Consider the following 23,002-nt stretch of genomic DNA (forward strand, 5'->3'; position numbering starts at 1 on the left):
GACAAAGTAAATGGCGCAAGATTTTATCATGCTGTTCAGAATGATTTACAGTTCAAAACTTATGAATTGTTTATTTCTAGAACTTTACATTTACCATTTTTGGACCATAGTTGACTAAAGGTAACTGAAACTGTAGCTATGGGGGGACTACTTACTATATAACAAGAAATACTTAAAACAATGTGATTCCAAAAGTCAAAAATAAAAGCAAGGAAGAATTGAACTCCTCAAGTCAGCCAAACCTCAATCTAGAGCCCAAAGCATGAAATGACATGAGGAAGGACTTCTTATTCAGCAAAACTTAAAATTCTCAATGGTGACTTACAATTACATGTATCTATGCACCAAATAGCTCAGAATTGAATCTCATGCAGCAAAATGTACTTAATATAAGGGAAAACAACAAAATAATTAGTGGAAGAGTTTAATTTACCTTTCTCAGTCTATGACAAATGAAATGGATAAAAATACATAACGATACAGAAAATTTGAAAAAAAAAGGCATTCTAGGATAGATTTTATTAATAGAACTCTATATCCTGAAAACAAATATACCTCTCATGGTCATAGAATATTCATAAACATTAATTTCAATAAAATCTGGAAAATAGAAGAGCAGCACTATAAAATAAAACTAGGAATTAATTTTGAAAAAGAGAACTAGAGACTAAATAACCTTACCAACTGGAAATTTAAAAAATCTCTTTTATACAATTCTTGGGTCAAAGGGACGATCATAAGCAAAATTACTTGCTCTAAGAATTTAAAGATAGTTCAATATTAGAAAACAAGCTGATATAATTTACCATATTAATAACTCAAAACAGAGAAGTCATTCAGTCTCTTCATGGATGCTGAAAAGGCATTTAATAAAATTTAATCATGATTCCTTATTAAAACTCTTAATGAGTATAGATAATTAACTTCATAAAAATATCTATTTCATATAACTGTACATTTATGATTTGTGTACTTTTCTGTGTTTCATATTGTGTATAGGTAAAGAAAACTATTAATAAAAAAATTACAGATGTGAAAAAAATGACCTTTTATCCACTTCTATCTTATAGGTCAAAGATTCTTAATTGAAGGTGTTTTGGCCCCAAAGGACATTGTGAAAGGTCTGAAGACATTTTTTACTTGTCCCGACGAGGGGTATGCCCTTGACCGACAGTGTGTAGAGGCCTAGGATGCTGCTAGACATATCGCAGTGCATAAGACAACCCCCCACATAAAGAATCATCCAGCCCAAGAAGCCGTGCTGAGGTTGGGAAGCACTGCTACAGGTAAACTCAACAGTAATGACAAAAGGAAAAGCAGTAGGTTACAGGGGGGAGTCCTTTCAAACAACATCTTAGCTAGGCGACTAAGGTTAACATCCCAGTAATGAGATGTATTAACCACATCGTCTGTGTGGTTTCCTTCCCGGTAATGCACAACCTCAATCTAGTCATGAGAAACGTTAGGCAAAACCAAACTGCAAAATTATTGGCCAGGACTCTCCAGAGGTGTCAAGGTTATGAAAGACAAGGGAAAATCTCATGAGCAACTGTCACAGATGGAAGGAAACCCAAGGAGACCTGACAACTAAAGGCAAAATGGGATCCTGGATTGGATCCCGGTTCAGAAAAGGGACATTAATGGGAAAACTAGTGAAATCCAAATGTACTATAATAGTAGTGTCCCAGGGTTAATTTCCTGGTTTTAATAATGGTTCGATGACTATGTAAAATGTTAACACAACAGAACATTGGGTGAAAGGTATACGCTATTTTTAAAAGTTGTTTTTAGAGCTAAAATTATTTCACAAGTTAAAAAATACTACACCCTAAACAAAAAGGATGGGGCAACTCTACCTTAGTATTCACCAACTCCAAGACACACATATATACACCCAATAAAGACATGCTGAATGAACGAATGAATGAACCCATGAACGAATACCCTCATCAGTAAAGCGATGGCAGGCTTCAGTGGGTTGAGACAAAAGCTGACACAGTGTAAGCATTTACCAAGCCCGGGTATCATATAAGCACTTTATAGGGATTCCCTCAGTCCTGCTAACACCAACCTTGTGAGACACACGCTCGCCATTCGCATTTTGCAGATGAGGAGAAGGATGGAGTTCTGTCACTGTTCTCAGCTGCAGAGCTGGGACCTGTCCTGAACCCAGAACACACATTCCTACCCACTGGTTTTATTACCTCTCCATCAGTCCCCAATTTCCTCTTCTAGGCCCAACTGCTCATCCTCCTCTATGTGGTGGAGTGGGACACCCTGTGCTCAGCTGCACACTGCTCCCTGCACCTGCAACGTTCTATTTGCAAACACTGCTGGACGGCGTGACCTTGAACTTCAGTGAATGTGGTGCACTAGAACAGAGTGGAAACAAATGAAGAGGCAGCTGCTCAAGTCAAATCAGGGGCAGGGTGCTCAGACCACCCCCTGCGCCCACCACCAGAGGCAGTGCCTGAGCTGCAGTGGAAAGCCACCGGTCCATGCAGGCAGCAAGGAAGACAGAACAGCCGGTTCTAGCATCTGTCACCTCACTGGCATCGTTTAAGGTTTGGCGAAAGTCACATCCAGCACGTTTTGTCACACAGTTTCTCAAGAGGCTGCGTGACGAATAAGCCAGTGCCAAGCTTCCTTCCCGGGAGCACTGTGAAAACGCAAAAAGGTTTGAGTTCCTCAGAGACACCACTGTTCGTGCGTTCGAGCCTTTTCCATCTGCCTCCAAGCGGCGGTGTCCGTGGCCAGGGCTGTGAAGGCTGTTTTGATGTTCTTTTGCCTCTTCCTCCCTGGGCTCCCACAGAAGGTTTGGAGAGCAGCGCTGACTCCAAATGATACTGAAGGGAACGGTTATGTAAAATCCCTCAAAAATGTGCTGCTGATAACACAAGCCAAAAGGGAGATCGAATAAAATGCCACGAGCTGGATGAAAAAGTGACTAATCCAAATTTTCCACCAATACGACTGCAGTTTGAAGTCTTCCCCAGGCAGGCACGCCAGCCCCGCTTCTGGAAGGCTTCCTGAGTCCTGGGCTGGGTCACTCCTTCCGTGTTCCTGAGGGCTGCAGAGACGACCACCTGGCCGAGGCTGGGCTTGCTGCCGGGTGAGGGCAGGGCCCAGGCACCCGGACACTCAGCTGGCAGGGGGGACGAGAAATGCGAGATAACATACAACTTGCGTGGTCTGGAGACCTCTCCGACAAGGCAGTCTACTGTAAACTTTTAAACACTTCTGGAAAATTAGGGCCATCGGCTGCCAAAGTCCAACAGCTTTGGAGAGAGGCTGCAGATGCCGGGCAGGAAGCTGAGACTGAGACAGGCAGGACAGCTTTCGGCCTGGCGTCCAAGTCCACGTACTACTGTACAGCTCCGTCTGCCTGAGAGGGGCAGGGCCGGCCCCGGGACTGGCCAGCCACCCACTTTGGCCAGGGCCACCGGCATTAAAGAGACAGGTTTCATTTAAGTCAGCAGTTTCCGAACCAAGCTGAGTGTGAGAACCTCCAGAGAAGTTGTATAAAGAGACAGATGCCTGAAACCCATCCCCTGAAGATTTTAAAGACAGAAAATCTGGAGTGGGGCATAAAAAACTTCTAACAGTCTCTGGAGGACTCCAACCACCCACCAGGTTAGAAAACGCCCACATCAGAGAAAAGACCTCTGTTGTCCCAGTGTGGACTTTGACACCTTGAGCTTCCTGGATACAACAGGGATTTCTCCCTCCAGCCAGATGCCACGGAATCTTCGCGGGACCAGGGAGGGGACAGAAGGAGGCGTTCCAGCCTGGGGACTGGGACTCTGCTGAAAGAGAGATACTGGAAGCTGGAGAGGAATCCCTGGGTGACAGGCTCCTGGAGTGCCAGGAGGAAAGGTGAGGAGAGCGCAGGGAAAGGACCAGCCAAGGTGATCATCAGCTACACACTCTCCACCTCCCCCACCGGCTCCAGGCCACCAGGTGACACAGAAACGATACTAGCTAACATTTACCGAGGGCCTGCTACACACTAAGCACTTTAATTCAGTTGTTACTTCACTCTCGTGATGACCCTATGACGTGTAAGTAGAATTTATTTCCCCATTTTGCAGATTAGAAGACTGAGGCAGAGAGGGCCTATGTAGCTTGCATAAGAGGTAGAGGCAGGACGGGCCCCTGGCAGCCTGACTGAGAGTCTGTCTCCTTCACCACTGTGCAACATGGCCGGAACCTCCCTGCTGTGCCGAAAGGCGGTGAGAGTTAAGTGGAAAAGAGCAAAGCAAGGAATGTTAGGTAGAAAAGAGTGCAAAGACTCTGCAATGCCTATGGCCACTCTAGACACTCTTGTCTTCCTGAAACAACTGGCAGCTTCTATGCTCAATAACGTTCTTAAAAAAAAAAATGGCACAATGTGCACACCTTAGTCCCTTGCGAATGTCATGACACGCAGGCACACCCGTGCCCACGGCAACTAATAGGGCTGGTGCACGCCCCTGCCGGGCACTACCGTGTGACAGCCAGGCACAGGCTTTGGAGCAACAACGGCAGAAGGTGTTACTGGGAAGCAGGTAGGGTGTAGGGGTGGGTGGCCATTAATAGCATCTTCCAGCTGAGACCCTCCAGACCCAGTGTGGGGGTGGAGGACAGACGCATACCCCCTTCATGTGAGAAAGGGGTGGGGGCTTCGTGAGGCAGCGATTGCTCTCAGCACGTTGCCCTGTCTCCCCTTCTGGCTCTGTCCCCAGCGGGAATGCCACTCTCTTCCTTTAGGTGGACGATGCCCATGTTGGGCCTCCCCACCCTGTTTCACCTGGCAGGATATCCGAACTGAAACAGCTCGAAAGTCGAGTTAAATAGTGACTTTGCTTTGCAGTGACTTTGCTGACAGGGACAGGAGGAACTTGTAATCATAAAAAAGACTGATTGGGCTAATTGCATAAAGTTCATTTCCCCTTTCTAATAAATATTTACCATCCAGTGTTTATAACTTTTACGTTTGGACTTTCTTGAAATGCTTTATTGAACTAAAAACATCACATTACCATTGGCTGAAAGAGGAGACAGCTGTATTTGCCAATAACTTCTACAACAAATGCCAGCTATTGATGCCAATTTTTTTCTTTTCTTCTTCTTTTTTTTTTTTGTAGCTCTTATTTCCATAGACAGCTTTGAGCCTTACAATACCGGCATTCTGCAGACAGACATGAAAGATTCAATGGTGATGGTGTGGGGGCCTCCAGAGCCCTAAACATTAAAATGAACTGTTTTTAAATTTCTGTTGGTTCTCTGGTATGCAAATGTTTGAGAAAACAACAACCTGGTTAATAGCAGAAGCCTAGGCTGCTCCCAAAGCAGTTGTAGCAATATTTTCCCAAAGTTATTTACCCCACACCTTTGAGGAAATGGTTTTTAATTTTGATTGGACTTACAATAGCTATAAGTGCCAGAAGAACCACCTACAGGGAAGTCCAGTCAGATGGGAGGTTCACACTCAAAACTGCACCACGCACCTGGCCTTTCTGTGCTCCAAGGCACAGAACTGGGGAAGCCTCATGAATCCCTTTTGCAGAGTACGTTTGTCTGTGCATAATTATAAAATTCATATGGTCACCAAGAAAATAATTCAATTGAAAATAAGTTTTCAAAATACAAAAACAACTCTACGTTTTCAATATGGTCATGTACCTGTTTGTCAGCAAACTGCACAACAAGATGTGGCCGTGGGTCTAACCACCACTGTAATTTTGCAGTAGTGGGGATCTAAATGATATTTTGAGATGTCAGCCACAACAGTTATGTCGTGTAAAAATACCTGTGATTCCTAATTACAGTGACCAGTCGTGAGCATGGTTAAGGCTACTGTGGTTTATTGCTAACATTCGCCACTGAAGGAAATTCTGACTTCGATTAGAAGTTGGAGAAAAATAAAGGTATAATGTCCTCCTACCCCAGTTCACAATTCTCTAAAATTTATCCAAGGACCCAAGTAAAGCAGCCCTGCTTTAGAACAATACCAAAGGTGTGCTGATGAGAAACAAGATCTCCTTCTCCTGAGACAAGAGAGGGCTCAACCTCTCCCAGGAATAGTCTGGGCTCATCTCTAGGCAGATAAGCTTTTGTTCCTCAGAAGAGGCAGCAGCAAAATGAAAACTGCCCACCTCTAGCGTGACAGCTGGTATTTTTCTCAAAATATTATCCAGTTTTTCTTCTGGTTTTTATGCTCTGTATTCTAGAGATATAAACAGAAAATATTCAACTCTTTAGCACTGCTGTGTCTTACAGTTTTACTCCCTTGGCAGGGTCCAACCTCTATTATATATCATTACTATTTTCTTTTCTGTAACAGGTTTAGCGTTCCAGAAAATTTTAAGACAAGAGATGCATAGACAGATAGACACCCCCCCCCCCAAACAGTTGCCTCATTCATGTTTAGGTGCTTTTCCCAGCTGGCCCCGAGGGCTTTGCACAGGGACAGGAGCAGCAAGGGGCCTGACAGTTCTCATCAACACAGTCTTTGGGGAAGCCCAGGGCTCGGGAATACAGACAGCGCTCTCAATTCCCATGCATGGATGTGGTTTTTAAGAGAAGAGATTCCTCTAGATTTTTGGAGTTGTAATTCCTTTACAATATTCATTCCCCTAAAACTCCTGGCCAGGAGTATTTTTCTTTCTTTTTTTTATGGCATCTAGCTAGTTCCCCCCACCCCCCATTAAAGGGGGCCAAAAGTTGATTTGAAGAATATCATTAAAAATTTGCATCGCGGTTCCCTCTGAAGTAACAGAAGATGCCTTGAGATGTCATGATGTCATGGGTGGGGTTACTCATGTGCAGACTGGACAATTGGTGCTGTCCACCTGGAGACACAGGGTGGTCATGGGGCCTCAGAAGACCCACACATACCCGGAGCATGTCAAGAACCCTGACTTAATGTGGATTGCATCAGTTTCTCAGTGGAATGGAGAATGAATGACTAATGTGCCTTTATGATTCACCCACATAATCTACTTCTAATGTGCTTAACCACAGAGATAAATAATATATGACAACATTTTATTTCCTTTGCTGGCTTATAGATTCAACTTTTTGTTGTTATTTATTGGTTGCTTTACAGCTGATATTCTACATTTTTAACTCATCATAGGCTGACTTTATGTTTTATTATTACATCTTATAGATAGCATAAAAATCTTACAATAGTATATAGTTATGCATCATTTAATGACAGAAAAACTTTCTGAGAAATGTGCTGTTAGGTGATTTCATCGCTGTATGAACATCATAGAGTGTACTTACACAAAACCTAGATGGTTCAGCCTACTACACACTTAGGCTACATAGCAGTGGTCCCCAATCTTTTTGGCACCAGGGACCTCTTATGAAGGAGTCTCCTTTGTGTACATCAGGCCCATCCAGATAATCCAGGAAAATCTCCCCATCTCAAGATACTGAACCTCACCTGCAAAGTCCTTGTCACCATTCACAGGTTCTACTACAACTACATTCATATTATTTTGTATAAAACACTTGTTTAAATAATCAATGATCTCTTAAAAACATTCAAGTACAGTAAGATATATATTTACCTGTAGTTACTGCTTACCCTTTTTTAAAATTCTTATTTTTTTTAGAGAATCTCTAAAATAAATGAAATTAAAACCAAAAGACAACACAAAAGATCAACAAAACAAAAAGTTGATTTCTTGAAAATATAAACAGAATTGACACACCTTCAGCCAGACAGAGAAAAAAGGAGACAAAATCCAAATAAACAAAATCAGAGATGGAAGAGGAGACATTACAATGGATACTGCAGAAACTCAAAGGATCTTTAGAGACTACTATGAGCAATTGTAGACCAATAAATTGGAAAACCTAGAAGAAAAGGATAAATTCCTAGACATACGCAACCTACCAAGATTAAAGCAAGAAGAAATCCAAAAGCTGAATAATCCAGTAACAAGTAAGGCAACAGAAACAGTAATAAAAAGTCCCCCATCAAAGAGAAGCCCAGGATCAGATGGCTTCACTGATTACAAGCATGCAAAGATGAACTAATACCAATCCCATTTAAACTATTCCAAAAAATCAAGGAGAAGGGAATGCTCCCAAACTCATTCTATGAGGCCTGAATCACCCTGATACCAAAATCAGACAAAGACACAATAAAAAAAAAGAAAACTATAGGCCAATATCTCTGATGAACATAGATGCAAAAATCCTCAACAAAATATTAGCAAATTGAATCCAATAACACACTAGAAAGATTATTCATCGTGATCAAGTGGGATTCATCCCAGGGATGAAGAATGGTCCATTATTACTTCAAATAATTTTTATATACCTTTCCCCTCCCTCCCATCTCCTTCAGAGGGTCAATTACCCTATTTATTAGGCCACCTGAAGTCCCATAGCTCACTGATAATGTGTGGTCCCCCTCTCCTTGTTTCATTTTGGATAGTTTTGATTGCTTCATTTTCAAGTTCACCAGTCTTCTCATCTACCATGTTTAATTTGCCATCAATCCCAGCCAGGGTATCTTTCATCTAAGACATTATAGTTTTTCTTCCTAGAAATTCCCTTTGGATCTTTTTAAATATCTTCCATGTTGCTACTGAACGTGTTCAATCTTCTGCTACCTTCTTGAACCTGGTGTATGGTCATCATTATTGTTTTAATACCCTTAACACTGGTAATTCTATCACCACTATCATTTCTAGTTGATTTTGAGTAATTGGTTTTCCCCCAAATTATGGGTATATTTTCCTGTTTCTTTGCATGCCTGGTAGTCTTTTATTTGATGCTAGACATTGTGATTTTGTTTTATTGAGTGCTGAATAATTTTGAACTTCTACAGTTATATCTGAGCTTTGTTCTAGGACTTGGTTAAGTTACTTGGAAACAGTTTTATCCTTTTAGATATTGCTTTTGAACTTTATTAGGTGGAACCAGGTCAGCATTTAGTGTGGGGCTAATTTTTCCATGTGACTGAAGCAAAGCTCTCCATGTGCCCTACCTGATGCCTGTGAGAGCTCCAGAGAAGGTTCCCTCTCACCCTTCTAGGTTCTTTTCCTGGCCTTGGGTAGTTTTTTCACACAAACATGTGTTGCCCATTAAGCTGAACTGTTATAGAAGACTTTGCAGATTTCTGAGGGTTTTCTTTGTGCAGCAATGTCTTCTGTGGTCCTCTCTCTCGTGAACTGTAGCTGCCTCAGCTTCCCTGTGGAACCAGCTCTGTTTCTTCAACTCAGGGCAACTGCCACTCCTGCAGTCCTCCCTCCCTGAGCTGCAGCCTGGACACTGCCCAGGCAGTGGGCCAGGGTGAGTGTGGGGCTCATCTCATTGTTTCTCATTTTCTGAGAATCACAGGCTTTCATTGCTTGATGTCCAACATCCTGAAAATCGTGGTTTCATACATTTGGGGTTTTTAAAATTGTTTCAGATGGGAGAGTAAATCCAGTCCCTGTTATTCCATCTTGGCCAAAAGCAAAAGTTGGGATAACAAATTTGAAAGCAACTTAGGGACCAGTGTCATTTCATTACATGGTATCAATTTCAGTTCTCAGTGGCATGAAAGAGTAATAATGTGTATAAAGATCAATTATGGCAATGGATTAAAAGCCCTTTCCAATTAGTTGGGAGCGACTCTGGCTACATGAGCAGTACAGGTTTCAGATGATGCTTAATTGTCCATAGCTCCCAGGGGTTCAATATAGAGAAATGCTGATTCTGGAGTTACACAGATAAACCAGTTCTGTCCCCCAACAGAGGAAAATCAGTGTTGTCCAAAAAGGTGACAATAACACAGATATCAGGTCACCTTACTGGGCACTGACTGTATGACACACTTGTTTCTCTGCACTTTACGTGTATTAACTCACCAGAGGCCTGAGATTTTACCCGCAAGGACTCCAAGGCACAGAGAAAGATAGACGATCACTAGGAACCAGTCTGTAGCCACTCACTACTGAACTCACCGCACTGCATTGAATGGTTTCTTGTCCTGGGTGGAAGCCACAGGAATGGTTTATACAGACCCCTCCAAGACGTTTGGCAAAGTCTTACATGTTATGTTGGTGAAGCAGACACAGAAATGTGGGAACAGGCTGAGAGAGCAATGGATTATACAGGGAGGCCTCTACGGGTTTCTTTCTCAGCGCTGAGCTTGTCCACAGGCCCATTAGCAGTTGAGCAAAGCTACATAAGGAAGACTTAACAAATTTGCTATTAATATCAGGGTCATGGCTGGATCCCAGCACGACATGCACTTACTGAGCACCTCCTGCGTGCCAGGTACTGCTCAGTGTTCCACCGAGGGGAACACGGGCGAGCAAAGTGAAGACTGCTGCCCTTGAAGGGTGTATAATCTAGAAGAGGGAGATTACCAAAGCAATAGTCATGATAAAGTAAGCGATGTGGCATGTTAAAAGACGGTAAGTGTCTGCAAGCAGGGTTTCCCTCAGGAGATCAGGACACGTGGGTGCTGCAAGGGCGAAGGAGAGGGTACGGATTATAACCTTAAGTAGGGTGGTCAGGGTGGGCCTCATGGAGGAGGTTACATTTCAAAACAAAACTCAAAGAAGATGAGGGGATGAATCATGTGGATAACTGAGAGAGGAGTGGTGGGGCAGAGGAAACCGCCAGCATGAAGCAGGGTGTCTCTGGCGAGGTCCGGGAAGAGCGATGGCAGTGCAGCCGGAACAGAGCGAGGGAAGGCGAGTGTGGAACGGGATGAGGCCCAGGAGGAAAGGGATGTACCCGAAACAAGGCAGTGTTATAGGCAAGAGTTAAGGAAGGATGGCAGCACACGCATGCTCTCTTGCTATCCTGAACATCAACTGAAACAGACCTATCAAAGCGTGGAAGGAGCAGACTGGTGACAAAGGGAGCCCTGGAGTCCGGAAGTGTGGCCCTGTCTTCATCTGGATTCGATTCACACACATGTGCCGTGTCCAGGGCAGCATGCTCTAGGTCACAGGGAGGCACCTGGCCTTTGGCCTCTTCTTTTCCAGTAGTGCAAAAGAGCATGAGTGTGACATTTTCTCCACCGTGAACAGTCACTGCCTTCCCACTGTCAGATTCCTCTAAAGGAAGCATCACCAGCCTTGCAAGCAGGACACTCACCACTGACCAGCTGAGACGGTGGCCGTGGAGGGGACGGTCACTACTTCACTCCCATAAGTAATCGCTCCTGCTAGCTATTGGGGAGAATGCCATTTTATTTTGTATTTTATTACTGGTGTAACTCTCAAGGCAAAAGCAAGTAGGAAAACATATTCTGCAGCTCCTGGTGAGCTGTACAAATAGATGTTCAGCTTCATTGTAACATAGAAATGGGAAGATCTCACTTTATCCATATTCTGATTTTGAGCTTTAGGGAGAAAGGAGTTACAAAGCTGAGCTAATCACTACTGTTGGCTTCTAATTGTCCTCTTCAAATGAAAAGATGCTAATGAAAAAAAATAATATACTATGTCCCCTTCTTCCCCTTTGGGGTCTGTCTCTGAGTGGCAGCAGCCTTCCTTTCCTCCAAGACGCACCTGAACCTGAGCCTACTTCCCAGAACGCCCCTTTCTGCCTGGCCCTGGCCCATTAGCTTGTTTCTCTTAGCTTCTGTTCTCTCATCTGTTCAAATGGGGTTCAAAAGCCCCTGCATCAAGAGTTGCAATCAGGGTTTTGTGTGACAGTGCAAGGGAAAAGATTGGCCGGGGAGATCATGGGCCCCCAGCACATGTGTCTGCCCCCTCATCCCTCCTCACCCAACTGGGGTGCAACTGCCTGGTTCCTGGAAGGGAAATGGCTCTCAGGGAGCAGGATTCTCTGTCTCCTGCCCCACTTAATCCTGCCCCCACAAGGCCAGCTCAGCCTGGCCTGCCACATCTCACCTGTCTACATTGGGCAGAGTGGCCACTCTGTGCCCCCTGACTCAGCTGGGCACTTTCCTCTTCCCCACGTGGAGGGCCCAGGGCCCTTCTGCTTTTCCTGAATGCTCAGTGTCCTCCCTGGGCATGCCATCCACACCATCTCGTGCTGCCTGCATGCCATCAAAGGATCCCCTGAAACTGGCTCTCTTCTTGACATATCTGTGCATCAGTTCATTTTAGGGACTGAAAGCTGGGGACAGGCAAACAGATGCCCCTTGCAGGCACCGTGTATGGGAACAAGAGCCTCAGCAGTCACCCCCCGCAGGGGCTGACGGGAGCGTTGGGCACCATGACAAACTGCTGGGGTGATAAATCCTGGGCTCACGACATCTCTTCAACTCGCTGCTGGGGGCAGGAGGTACAAGGCACCTAGTGGGGGACTGAAGTAGAGGGAACCTTCCCACTGGTCCCCTGGAAGGGACCTTTGCTGGCACACTCCCCAGGGGAACGGCAGAGGAGTAACTGGACCACACTGTGGGTTAATGTCCTTCGGGGAAGGAGGCAGCAGGAGGCACCAGCCTGATTTTGAGGCACTACCCTTTTCTGCACCCCAAATAATGGCAGGCAATGCCCACCTACAGGTGCCACCCCAGTTCCCTAAACCAACTCGTGCTTAGACAGGAAGCAGTCAAGAGGCTGCACCTCATCTCCAGAAGTCCCGGCTAACGGGCATCCCAGGGCCTCATTCTGGAGGCAGATGATCGTGTACCTGTGTGCCTTGGTGTTGGTCCCATCCTGAGTTCTTGCTCCAGGCATCCTCCCTGGCACCAGACACGCTCCTGAGCACAAGTCCTGGCACAACCCTCCCTGAGGGTGGCTCCTGAGTCCCACACATCCTGGCCGGTTCCCCCACTCTGTCCACATCCTGCCCCGGAATAGTGCAGGCTCTGCTCCTCCATCCAACTCCTACAGCCCAGCGCCAGCTGGACCGCAGGCTGCTCTGCCCTTACCCGGGGCCCGGGCCTCCCTGTCTGCTACACAGACGGCCATGGACAGGGAGACTGCCCTGCCCCGGGCCCCAGCATGCCCCTCTTGGCACCCCCACCCCTAGAACCTGGCAAGCTATGGACCCTGCTGTTTGCAGCACCATGACAAAGTGTGTACTCTGGGGCTGAAGAGGCTTGAGTTCAAATCCCTGCTTTACTACTAATAAAGCCATTCTGAATGATCGCTTAGCTTGACTTGGTGTCACCATCTATCAACTAGGATGGAATCTAGGGAGCAGCGGTGAGGACTGACTGGGACTATGCGTGTTGGAAGCTTTAGGACCAAATCCATGGGCACTGTTTAATGGGATTATTTTCACTGTTAACATACAACCAATTTATTACGTGTTAAATATTTTCAATCTGATACTCTCCAACATTTAATAATTTTTAGCTTTCCCCCTTATCTGGGCAGGGCTAGAAGTCAGGTGACATTTTGTCACTTCCAAGTATGAGTTAATTGCTTTTCTCTAGCATCCTAAGGTTTTCATGCTAGTAACCCTAAAATATCCCCTGCAAAACCACCTATGTGTGGCCACGTGCATGCAACTGCATGTGTGGTGTGTACGCATGTGGGCTCTCCGGGGGGCATGTGCACAAATGCCTGTGAGGGTGTGTATGTGCATGTCTGTGTATGTGACTGTGTGCGTGCATACATGTATATACAGGTACATGTGCATGTGCTGAGCGTCAATACCCACGTCTCCAGCAGAAGCCAGGCCCGCTGAGGGAGTGCGGGACCCACGCGCTGGCCCAAGCCAGCTCTCCAGCGGCTGCGTACCTCCATGTTTCTGCAGAAGGTGGCGTTGGTGCCAAACAGGATCTGGCACTGCTCGTTGGCACTGTAGTGCATGCCTGGCAGCTTGTGGGGGAGGCGCAATGTGTGCTGGCTCCTGGGGTCCGTGACCAGCAGGCAGGTGCTGACTTTTGACCTGAAACAGCCAAGAGACAGGGTGACTTGCATATATACTGCCCAGGTTTCTGTTTTTTCATCACCAAGAAAGACGTCCCTCCAAATTATTTATGGGAAAAGGACTCAGGCCCTGGACACACAGATTCTGCTCTTTTTCCACATGGCCGGGTGTGGATCTTTGTCCTGAAGGTGATGAGCACCTGGTGACAGGGAGGGGCCTGGGAATAACACCTGTGAGACTAATGGGCTTGTCTTGGAGAGTCTGAGAGCTTTCTTTGATAAAAATCATTTTGCAATAGATTACTATGATATTTTCTTAGAATATAGCTTTGAGCAAAAGTTACTAGAAATAAAGTATAAGTTAGGGCTGTTGTGTTTCATATTAAATGAAATCAAAGTGCTCATTCCAACTCCACAGATTCTGAGTGCTTGTTGGACCTCAGCAGACTCGCTTGACCTGTTGTCTCACCTGACTGCACCCCCTGCCACCACTGAAAGCTGGCCAGTGACATGTACTGGTCCACCTTTCCCAGGTTCAGACACTGCCTGCCACCAGGGGGACCTGCACGGTGTATGTGAGCAAATGAAAATGCCCCCTCTTGCTGCCCTGACCCTTCTGGGGAAAGTGACATAATGTGGGGGGGGGGGGCTTACAACAATTAAGATTCAGTGATAGCAAGTCCTCAGTGGGACCAGTACACCATATTAAAAGTAATGAGTTCATTTTTTAGCCACTGACATGATTTCCCCATCAACAGGAAACGTCATGGAAGAAGACCTAGAATGATGCCTTTTCCACCTCGCCCCGAATTCACTGGGCACACGAATGTGTTACTGGACCGCAAAGCTCATGTGCAGGTGAGACTTGGTGGCTCACTGCCATCTCCATAAGGTGGACGTGGTGTCTCGACCAAGGAGTGATCAGGGTCTGTACATTGAGTCTGCACAGCTCTGACATCTTGATCTGCACCGTCCCTTGTACAGACTCTGTTTGACAAAGCTATGCGACCAGATGGCCAATTCTGACCCAGAAACCTGAGACTGGAAAGGCGCAGATGCCTTATGGGAGGAAGGTAGCAGTGGGACAGACACACTCCCTCCCCGCCTCCCTGGCAGATTCCCTCCCACTCAAGGGCAGCAGAGCATCGTACCAGATGCACACGGGGGAGGACCTTCTTGCCCGTTACAGGTGAGAGGTCCTACCACCTCCTCAGGCCAGCCGAGAATTCGGAAAGAGAATCATTTATCCTCCTCACCCTTAATTCTGTCTTTCGGAAGTAACTTTTATTGTACTGATTTTACAGAATGATTCAAGGACCTACTTGAGGAAGTTTTCAAGGTCATCTCGACTGCAGGAGGACCAAGAGAGGTCGCTGGGGTTCCGGCCTTTCACCCACTCTCCCGACATGATGTGGGACCTGCCGGCGCAGGACGAGTGGTCGTCGTCGTGGTTCATCCCCAAGCTGTCCGAGGAGAAGGAGAGAGGGACACTTATGCTCCAGGGGCCGGCGTAACACACTAACGTAAATCAAGTCTTAAATGCAACAGATGACGTGGGGTGACACCAGTCCTCACAGAGCAGATCCACAGTCGTGAGTGCGTGGAGGAAAATTTTTTTTTTCTCCTCCAGTGGAGGAGGGCATGCTCACCAAGGGTCGAAAATATTTATTCTCAACCTACTGATGTCAGTGGCCCGTGTTATCTCAATTCATACGTGTAGTTACAGACTGGGTTAACCAATACAATATGAGGACAAAAGCAAAGTTGTTGTTTTCATGTAAACTGACTTAGCTAGCAGCTAAAATAGATTGTTATCAAATTAGGTGTGGGCAAGACAACTGTAAGAGGAGGAATAAATCATAAAAATCTGCTCCCAGGCTGCTTCACAAGAGTCGTTTATGTCCCTGTCCACATACACATGCACATACGTAAACAAGAAATTGGATTCAAACCCTCCTTGTAGGTGTGCTTGGCGCGAGGAAGGTGACGCGGAAGTCCAGTTGGCAGACACTCACCCTCCAAGAGAAGGCTTTCCCACTTCATCACAAAATTGGTGGAAAAACTGTAACTTTCATAGCTTAAGTTAAAACAAAATGTTTAAAGGAGGGGTCCTCAAACTATGGCTCACGGGCCACATTAGGCTCACCGAGGACATTTATCCAGCCCGCCGGGTGTTTTTGCCGCCGCTGCCTGTCCTGCTTAGCAGCCGACTCCTCTCAGGCCCACAGTGCACATGTGTGGAATGTGTGCCGCACTCTCCAATGACCCTCCAGCGGTCTGAGGGACAGTGAACTGGCCCCCTGTTTAAAAAGTTTGAGGGCCCCTGGTATAAAGCACCTAAGTATAATTTCTTGATGTTTCTCCACTTGAACCAATTGTTTTTGGTTAATTGTTCAACTGACCACTATCATGCCAGAAAAGAGCTTCTACCGGCTCTTCCAATTCACCGGATTCCCTCAGGGCAGCCTCTGCATGCAGCTTGTACTCGGTAAATATTTACCAAATTGATTATTTATGCAATACTGAAGAAAGTGCCAAAAAATTGGAGAAACCATATCCGCTAAATTAAGTACGTTAATTTAGTGCAGTGGCAGATTTCGTGGCAGAATAGCGAAAACCATCTCTAGTTAGATTCCATCTCCTGCTGCCTAGGATGTCAGGTAGGTGTCCAATGTGGCTTACAGAAGACCCCCCAAAATTATCAGATAAATGTTGGCCAATGAAAATAATTTAGATATATTCTCAAGGTTCACTTTGGTGAATAAAGTCCTACTTTTAATGTAATTACTCAGCTTTTTACTTTTTTGGAGGGATGGGCAATGGAAAATGTTTATTTATATACAAGTACATGGAAAAGAAATTTCCATTCAACTTTTAAAAAAATTATTTTACAAATAAAAAGGGTTTATTTGGAGAGAGAGTCTCACTCTTGTTGCCCCGGCTAAAGTGCCGTGGCGTCAGCCTAGCTCACAGCAACCTCACACTCCTGGGCTCAGGTGATCCTCCTGCCTCAGCCTCCTGAGTATCTGGGACTACAGGCATGGGCCACCAGGCCCGGCTAATTTTTTCTATATATTTTTAGTTGGCCAATTACTTTCTTTCTATTTTTAGTAGAGACAGGGTCTCGCTCTTGCTCAGGCTGGTCTTGAACTTCTGAGCTCAAACAATCCGCCCGCTTCGGCCTCCCAGAGTGCTAGAGAAAAGGTTTTTGTTTAAATACATTCATCCTTTGCACACATATGTTCTTTTTTACTTTTACCCTCAGTATGAATTACTTATTTTTTTTGAGGGTCGCTTTATTTTTTTTAACTTTATGGCAGTAAGAACACTTCATATGAGATCTACCCTGTTAAATGTTTAAGTGTACAATACAGTGTTAACTATAGTTACAATGTTTTACAGCAGATGTTGTGAACTTACTCTGAAACTTAATACCCACTGATTAGCAACTTTGCATTTCCCCCTCCCCCTTGCCCCTAGCAATTGCCAGTCTCTTTGATTCTGTGGATTTGACTCTTTTAGATACCTCATATAAGTGGAATCATGTAGTATTTTTCCTTCTATGATTGGCTTATTTCATTTAGTGTAATGTAAGGGGTTAATTTCCAAAATATATCAAATATATAAGGAACTCCTACAACTCAATAGCAAAAAAACTAATAACCCGATTAAAAAATCAGCTAACGACTTGAATAGACATTTCTCCAAAGAACATATACAAATGGACAGCAGGTACATAAAAAGGTGCCCAATATTGCTAATCATCAGGTAAATATAAATGAAAACCACAATGAGATAGCACCTAATACTTTTCATGATATTTATTATAATAAATACAGAAGATGACAAGTGTGTGCAAGGATGGAGAGAAATTAGAACCCCTGTACACTGTTGGTAGGAATGCAAAATAGTGTAGCTGTTATGGAAAAATAGTACGAAGGTTCCCCCCAAAATTAAAAATAGAAATACCATATGATCCAGCAATCCCACTTCCAGGTATTCATGCAAAAGAACTGAAATCAGTATCTTGAAGAAATATTAACACTCCTATGTACATTGCAGCATTATTCACAATAGCCAAGAATCTAAATGTCCACTGACAATGGATAAATAAAATGCATTATATACATACAATGGAATAGTATTCCGCCTTAAAAAAGGAAATTCTGCAATATGTGACGACATGGAGGAACCTGAGGACATTATGTTAAATGAAATCAGAATTTTATTTTTTCTACCTGTTTCTTCCCTCTCTCCCCTCAACTCTATTTCATGTTAACTTTTGAAGGAATTGACTGGCTTTTCAAGCACATTTATCAAAGGACATCAAAAGTTGACGACCTTAAATTTTACTTAGGGGTTTGATTTTATATCTTTATATAAAACTGGTGATAGATTTTTTAAATAGGTAGATCTTCTGAAAATTTTCACGGATTTCAGTGAACTCAGCTCAACGTGTAGAGGTTATAGAAACAAAATGTCTCATGAAAAAAAATGGCTCCAGCCTCCATCTCATCATGATAAAGTGTAGCCATCGCATGTGGACCATGTCAAACTGCTCCATTTCCAGCCTTGGCAGGTGTGGTCCTTATTTAGCATTAAGGGATGTCCCATCATGAAGGTCACAACCCATAGACCCTGAAGTCCTAATCTGAGTCACAGACCAGGGTCTCTGTTTTGAATATGGTCTTGCTCTTGGAAGAATAAAGCAAATTCAAGGTCTTAGTTATATCAGTGATATGACACACTTAGGAACATAAGCCTAAAAGGAGGAACGATTTTGTCCCTTTGAGGAACATTCATTTTAGGAAACCTAAGGTTCTGGGATCCTGAGCTGGGTCCTCAGGAAAATCATCTGGGAACTTAAATAGGGGCTCCACTTGCCCTCAGGTCACCTGTCTCTCAAATATTCCATCCCAGAAAACCCCTTTCTTTTGGTACAGCCCAAAGTAAAGAGGGTCTCACTAGCTGTAGTGTTAAAAACATGTCAAACAATATAAAATCTGCACATTCACCCAAATAGATATCGCAGCATCTCATCTTCAGAAATACGCAAGTCCCTTAAGAGGACCTCAATTCTCCTTACAGGAATTCTCTAAAAGCTCTTTCCCCACTACCAACAATCTGGCCAGGACCAGAGGCATCTGCCACCTCAGGCGGTGAGACCTTTTCAAACCCAGAGAATCTCACAATCCTATGAAGAATCAACGCACAAATCAAGTGTTCTATCTTTGCACTTTGACAAGCCGCCTCCCATCCTCCCTGGCTGGGATCTCTTGAGCAGGCACCAGATGGGTCTTTCAAACAATAAGGATGTTGCTTGGAAAACCACAATCGGAGGAGATCCAAGTCCTGGAAGCTCGGTCTCACCACATACGGGAGAATGTTAGACTTGGGACCGCTTCCAAATTTTCTCTGGTGTTCAAATCGATTACAAAATGAAAGAGGCTCCTTCCCCCACCCTGCCAGACACTCCAGGCCAGAGAACCTGGTCTTTCAGGAGACACAGAACGATTGCAAAAGTGCTCAGAAAAGCTGACGGTGCTGTTGACAGCCCTGCGTTCCTCACGGGGATCTGAGCGGCCAGCACGTGGTGCGGGTTAGCGTGAGAAGAGGACTTCCCTGCGGAAGGCTCCAGTCAGCAAGACCGGCCGAGCATGCTCTTGGGGTTCCTGGAGCTCGTCTCTAGTGCAGCTCATTCCTGATCTGGTTTAAAGTGCTCAAGTGCTAACTAAGTGCCTCGTAAATTCACAGTCCGATGCACTAGCCCTGGGCTGGGAGTCTCGGTACTCGAAGTTCATGTAAACTACTGTTTAGTCTATTTTTAGTTTAAATTAAAGATTACTTGACTGGAAAACCCATGTTATTTTAAGTTTATGTCCCAGGACATTTATTATTTCTGGCAACGTTGTATTTAACAAAAACGTGTAGTGTTAAGTATGCACAGTCTTTTTAGCTGTAAGTGACTGTGGGATTGAGGGCACAGATGGGCCATGACACACGTGGCTCAGGTTTTTCAGCACAGTCATCGCTTAATGGCCTTGCGTTGACTTTACCTTACAATAACACGCCGCTCCTGTGTTTGCGTGGGGAGATCCCAAGTGCCCCGTGCAGGGAGCTCTGGGAGAATCCCCGCCACGCGCAGCCCCTCCTGGCCTCGCCCCGAGTCCTGGAGGCCACAGAGATGAGCAGGTGCCTTGGACTCCGTTACGCCAGCCACTGGGAGGGCTTCGGATTTACTCAGCTCTGAGCCGACCCGTCCCTCGGAAGCTTAGGGACTTTGATGTCAGGTACACAAGTCAGGTCCAGCCTTACCTCGAGGTGATCTTGGCTGGGGGTGTGAGGTGGACGCCTGGGGTGGGAGGCAGAGCCCGGCCCCCGTGAACACTGCCTTTCCCCCGGGGACTGACTAGGGGGCTGGCCCGCGCCCTGCGTCTGTAGTCCTGTGGGCACACGTTTTCATACAACAGGGCATGAAGTGCAGAGTCTCGATATTCAAGTTGAAATTTTATCTGATGCGCCAGGAAATGGCTGCTGGTTCCAGCAGTGGCAGGAAGACAAGGCATGAGTGACTTAGACACAGCATTGGCTGTCTGATCTGGAACTTTCCTCAGAGATTTTTTTTTTTTGAGACAGAGTCTCGCTTTGTTGCCCAGGCTAGAGCGAATGCCATGGCATCAGCCTTGCTCACAGCAACCTCAAACTCCTGGGCTCAAGCGATCCTCCTGCCTCAGCCTCCTGAGTAGCTGGGACTACAGGCATGTGCCACCATGCCTGCTAATTTTTTCTATATATATTAGTTGGCCAATTAATTTCTTTCTATTTTTTTATAGTAGAGACGGAGTCTCGCTCAGGCTGGTTGTAAACTCCTGACCTTGAGCAATCCACCCGCCTCGGCCTCCCAGAGTACTAGGATTACAGGCGCGAGCCACTGCACCTGGCCTTTCCTCAGAGATTTTCAACAATAATTTTGACCACAATATTTTCACCTTTCACCCGTACTTCAGACCTTCACTCTGCACGATATGCAGCACCATCGGGCCGTTACCGTTTTGCCTGAACGTTTTCACTTATGTCACCACCATGTTTTCTCAGCCTCCCGATACCACAAGGACAGGAGCAGTCCCCGTCCCCCTGCTCTGGATGAGTACCCCCCCCTCCCCCAGCTGGACAAGTGGAGAGACTCATGTAAGTCACACAGCAGGCCAGAGTCCGCACTCCCGGCCGGCTTGCTTTCTCTGAAACCACGTTTCTGGCCACACCGACCACACCAGGCACCAGCCCGGCTGCTCGGTCTGCCCCTTTCGGCACAGCCCTCTGCACGGTGTGGATGGCGCACCCACGGCAGCCAGCCCCGCGTCCCAGCCGGCCTCCTGTCTTCCGGCGGTTTTGATGAAAATATGTCAACTGCCAGCGAGGATGATATAAACTCCCCCTCTCACCTAGAAGTAGCCCTGGCTTTGGAGTCAGACCAACCTAGATGAAAATTCCAATTCTGCCTCTTGAGAAAGTAACAATACCTCAGAGACTCAAGTTTCCTCATCGGTGAGTAAACAGGGATGATAATATTCAATGTCTTTCATTCATTCCACGAGTATTTGTTGAATGGTGTCTATGTGCCAGATACTAGTCTACACACCGGGCACGTGGAGTTTACATTCTAAAGAAATAGAGGTGAGGTTTATGTAGGGAAACAGCCACCAAAGTACCTGGCAAATAGTGGGTATGGCAGAGACAATGTCCTCAACTCCTTCTACGCACATACATTTGATGGAGTGAAGGCAGGCAGCAGCAGCACCCACCCCAAGTTGCAAACTCAGGTGCCCTCAGAGCTGCAGGTTAAGGAGGGAAATGGGGAGATGTCATACTATAGGGGAGGGAGGCTGGGGCACTGAAAAGTTCCTACCCCACTTCAAAGCTTTTATATTCCGTTTTTCCTCTATAATGGGCTAATGGAACAGAACATCCCTGCTGTAGCAGATGTAGTCCAGGGTCCGTAAGCATGAGACCCCCAGAGAGAGCTTCATGGAAGTCATAGAGGCCCACTGCCCTCGGGAGGCAAGCACCCCATGCAGGACTGCAGATGGCCTTGGGGCACCTCTCAAGGACAATCATTGATGACCCACCGGTCTGTACCATGTGTCACTCAAATGCAAGCCACATCTTGCTCAGCTCAGTGTGCATGTGACAGCCTGCTCACTGTAAAGGCTCATGGGACAGAGGCCTCTAGGACTGAAGCGCTCTTCATCTCTGAGGAAGGCAGTTATCTTTTCTTATTACCATTATTCCTGGGCATTCCATACGTTTGGTTGATGCTGCGAATGAGAGCTGCTTTTTGTTTTTCCATAGTTGATTATTGCTTGTACACAGGAAAACCACAGGTTATTGTATGTTTGTCTTACATCACAATACCATGATGAACACTTACTGGTTCTAATAGTTTGTCCGTTCGTTCTCTTAATACCTACAATGGTCACTTCACCTCTTCCCTTTCTATATTTACATCCTGTTTCTTGCCTTATGAAATTGGACAGGACTGCTAACAATCTTAAATACTTGTCAAAACGTGGTCCCCTTTATTTACCCCGTTCCCAAATTAAATGGAAATGCTACTATTTGTACTCTGAATACATTTGCTCTAGATTACCCATAGGTAGGCAAACTTGATCAGCTTTAGGAAATTTTCTTTCACATCGTCATTTTAAAAGATTTTCCTTGCTGCCACAGAGTGATGGTTTAAAAAGAAAGAGGCCGAGGTTAATGTTAAAGATCTGCTAAAGTGTGGGGACGTTAAACAAAGACCCTACCCTCCGGGGCCTCCATTTTCCTAGCTGAGAGGTGAGGGGCTTGAACCAGGTGACTATTAAAAGTTTTCCAGCTCAGCATGGAATAATTTCATGAGTTTTGATCTAGAAGGCTAAGTGCAATTTAATTTTGCTATTCATTCGTTCAAGAACAGTAGACTGAGGACCATTTTGTACCAGGCGTTTTTCAGGGCACCAGGTACACAGCAGGGAGTGACACAGACAGGCCCTGCAGGAGGCCCACAGTCTGGCCGGGATCACAGACAAGTCAGCAGGCCACTGGAATACAGTCTAGGCCGGCACTGTCTGATAAATGTCCTGTGATGACAGAAAAGTCGCCATCGGTGCTGTTTGATACGTAGCCACTGGCCACACGTGGCCATTGAGTGCTTGAAAAGT

The 23,002-nt window shown here is 45.6% G+C and overlaps 1 protein-coding gene across 1 annotated transcript in view; it reads right to left on the reverse strand.

Annotated features, from left to right (window-relative positions):
- LOC105871276 (A disintegrin and metalloproteinase with thrombospondin motifs 17) overlaps nucleotides 1–23,002 on the reverse strand; it is a 200,756-nt gene that overhangs the window by 37,395 nt on the left and 140,359 nt on the right. Inside the window, exons 7-8 of the mRNA XM_076004811.1 lie at nucleotides 15,122–15,262; nucleotides 13,668–13,818 (exon numbers count right to left, since the gene is read on the reverse strand). Of these exons, the coding sequence (XP_075860926.1) occupies nucleotides 13,668–13,818; nucleotides 15,122–15,262 (292 nt within the window). The remainder of the gene's footprint in view (nucleotides 1–13,667; nucleotides 13,819–15,121; nucleotides 15,263–23,002) is intronic.

This window comes from Microcebus murinus, chromosome 7, assembly GCF_040939455.1.
Source record: "Microcebus murinus isolate Inina chromosome 7, M.murinus_Inina_mat1.0, whole genome shotgun sequence".
NCBI classification, from domain to species: domain Eukaryota; kingdom Metazoa; phylum Chordata; class Mammalia; order Primates; family Cheirogaleidae; genus Microcebus; species Microcebus murinus.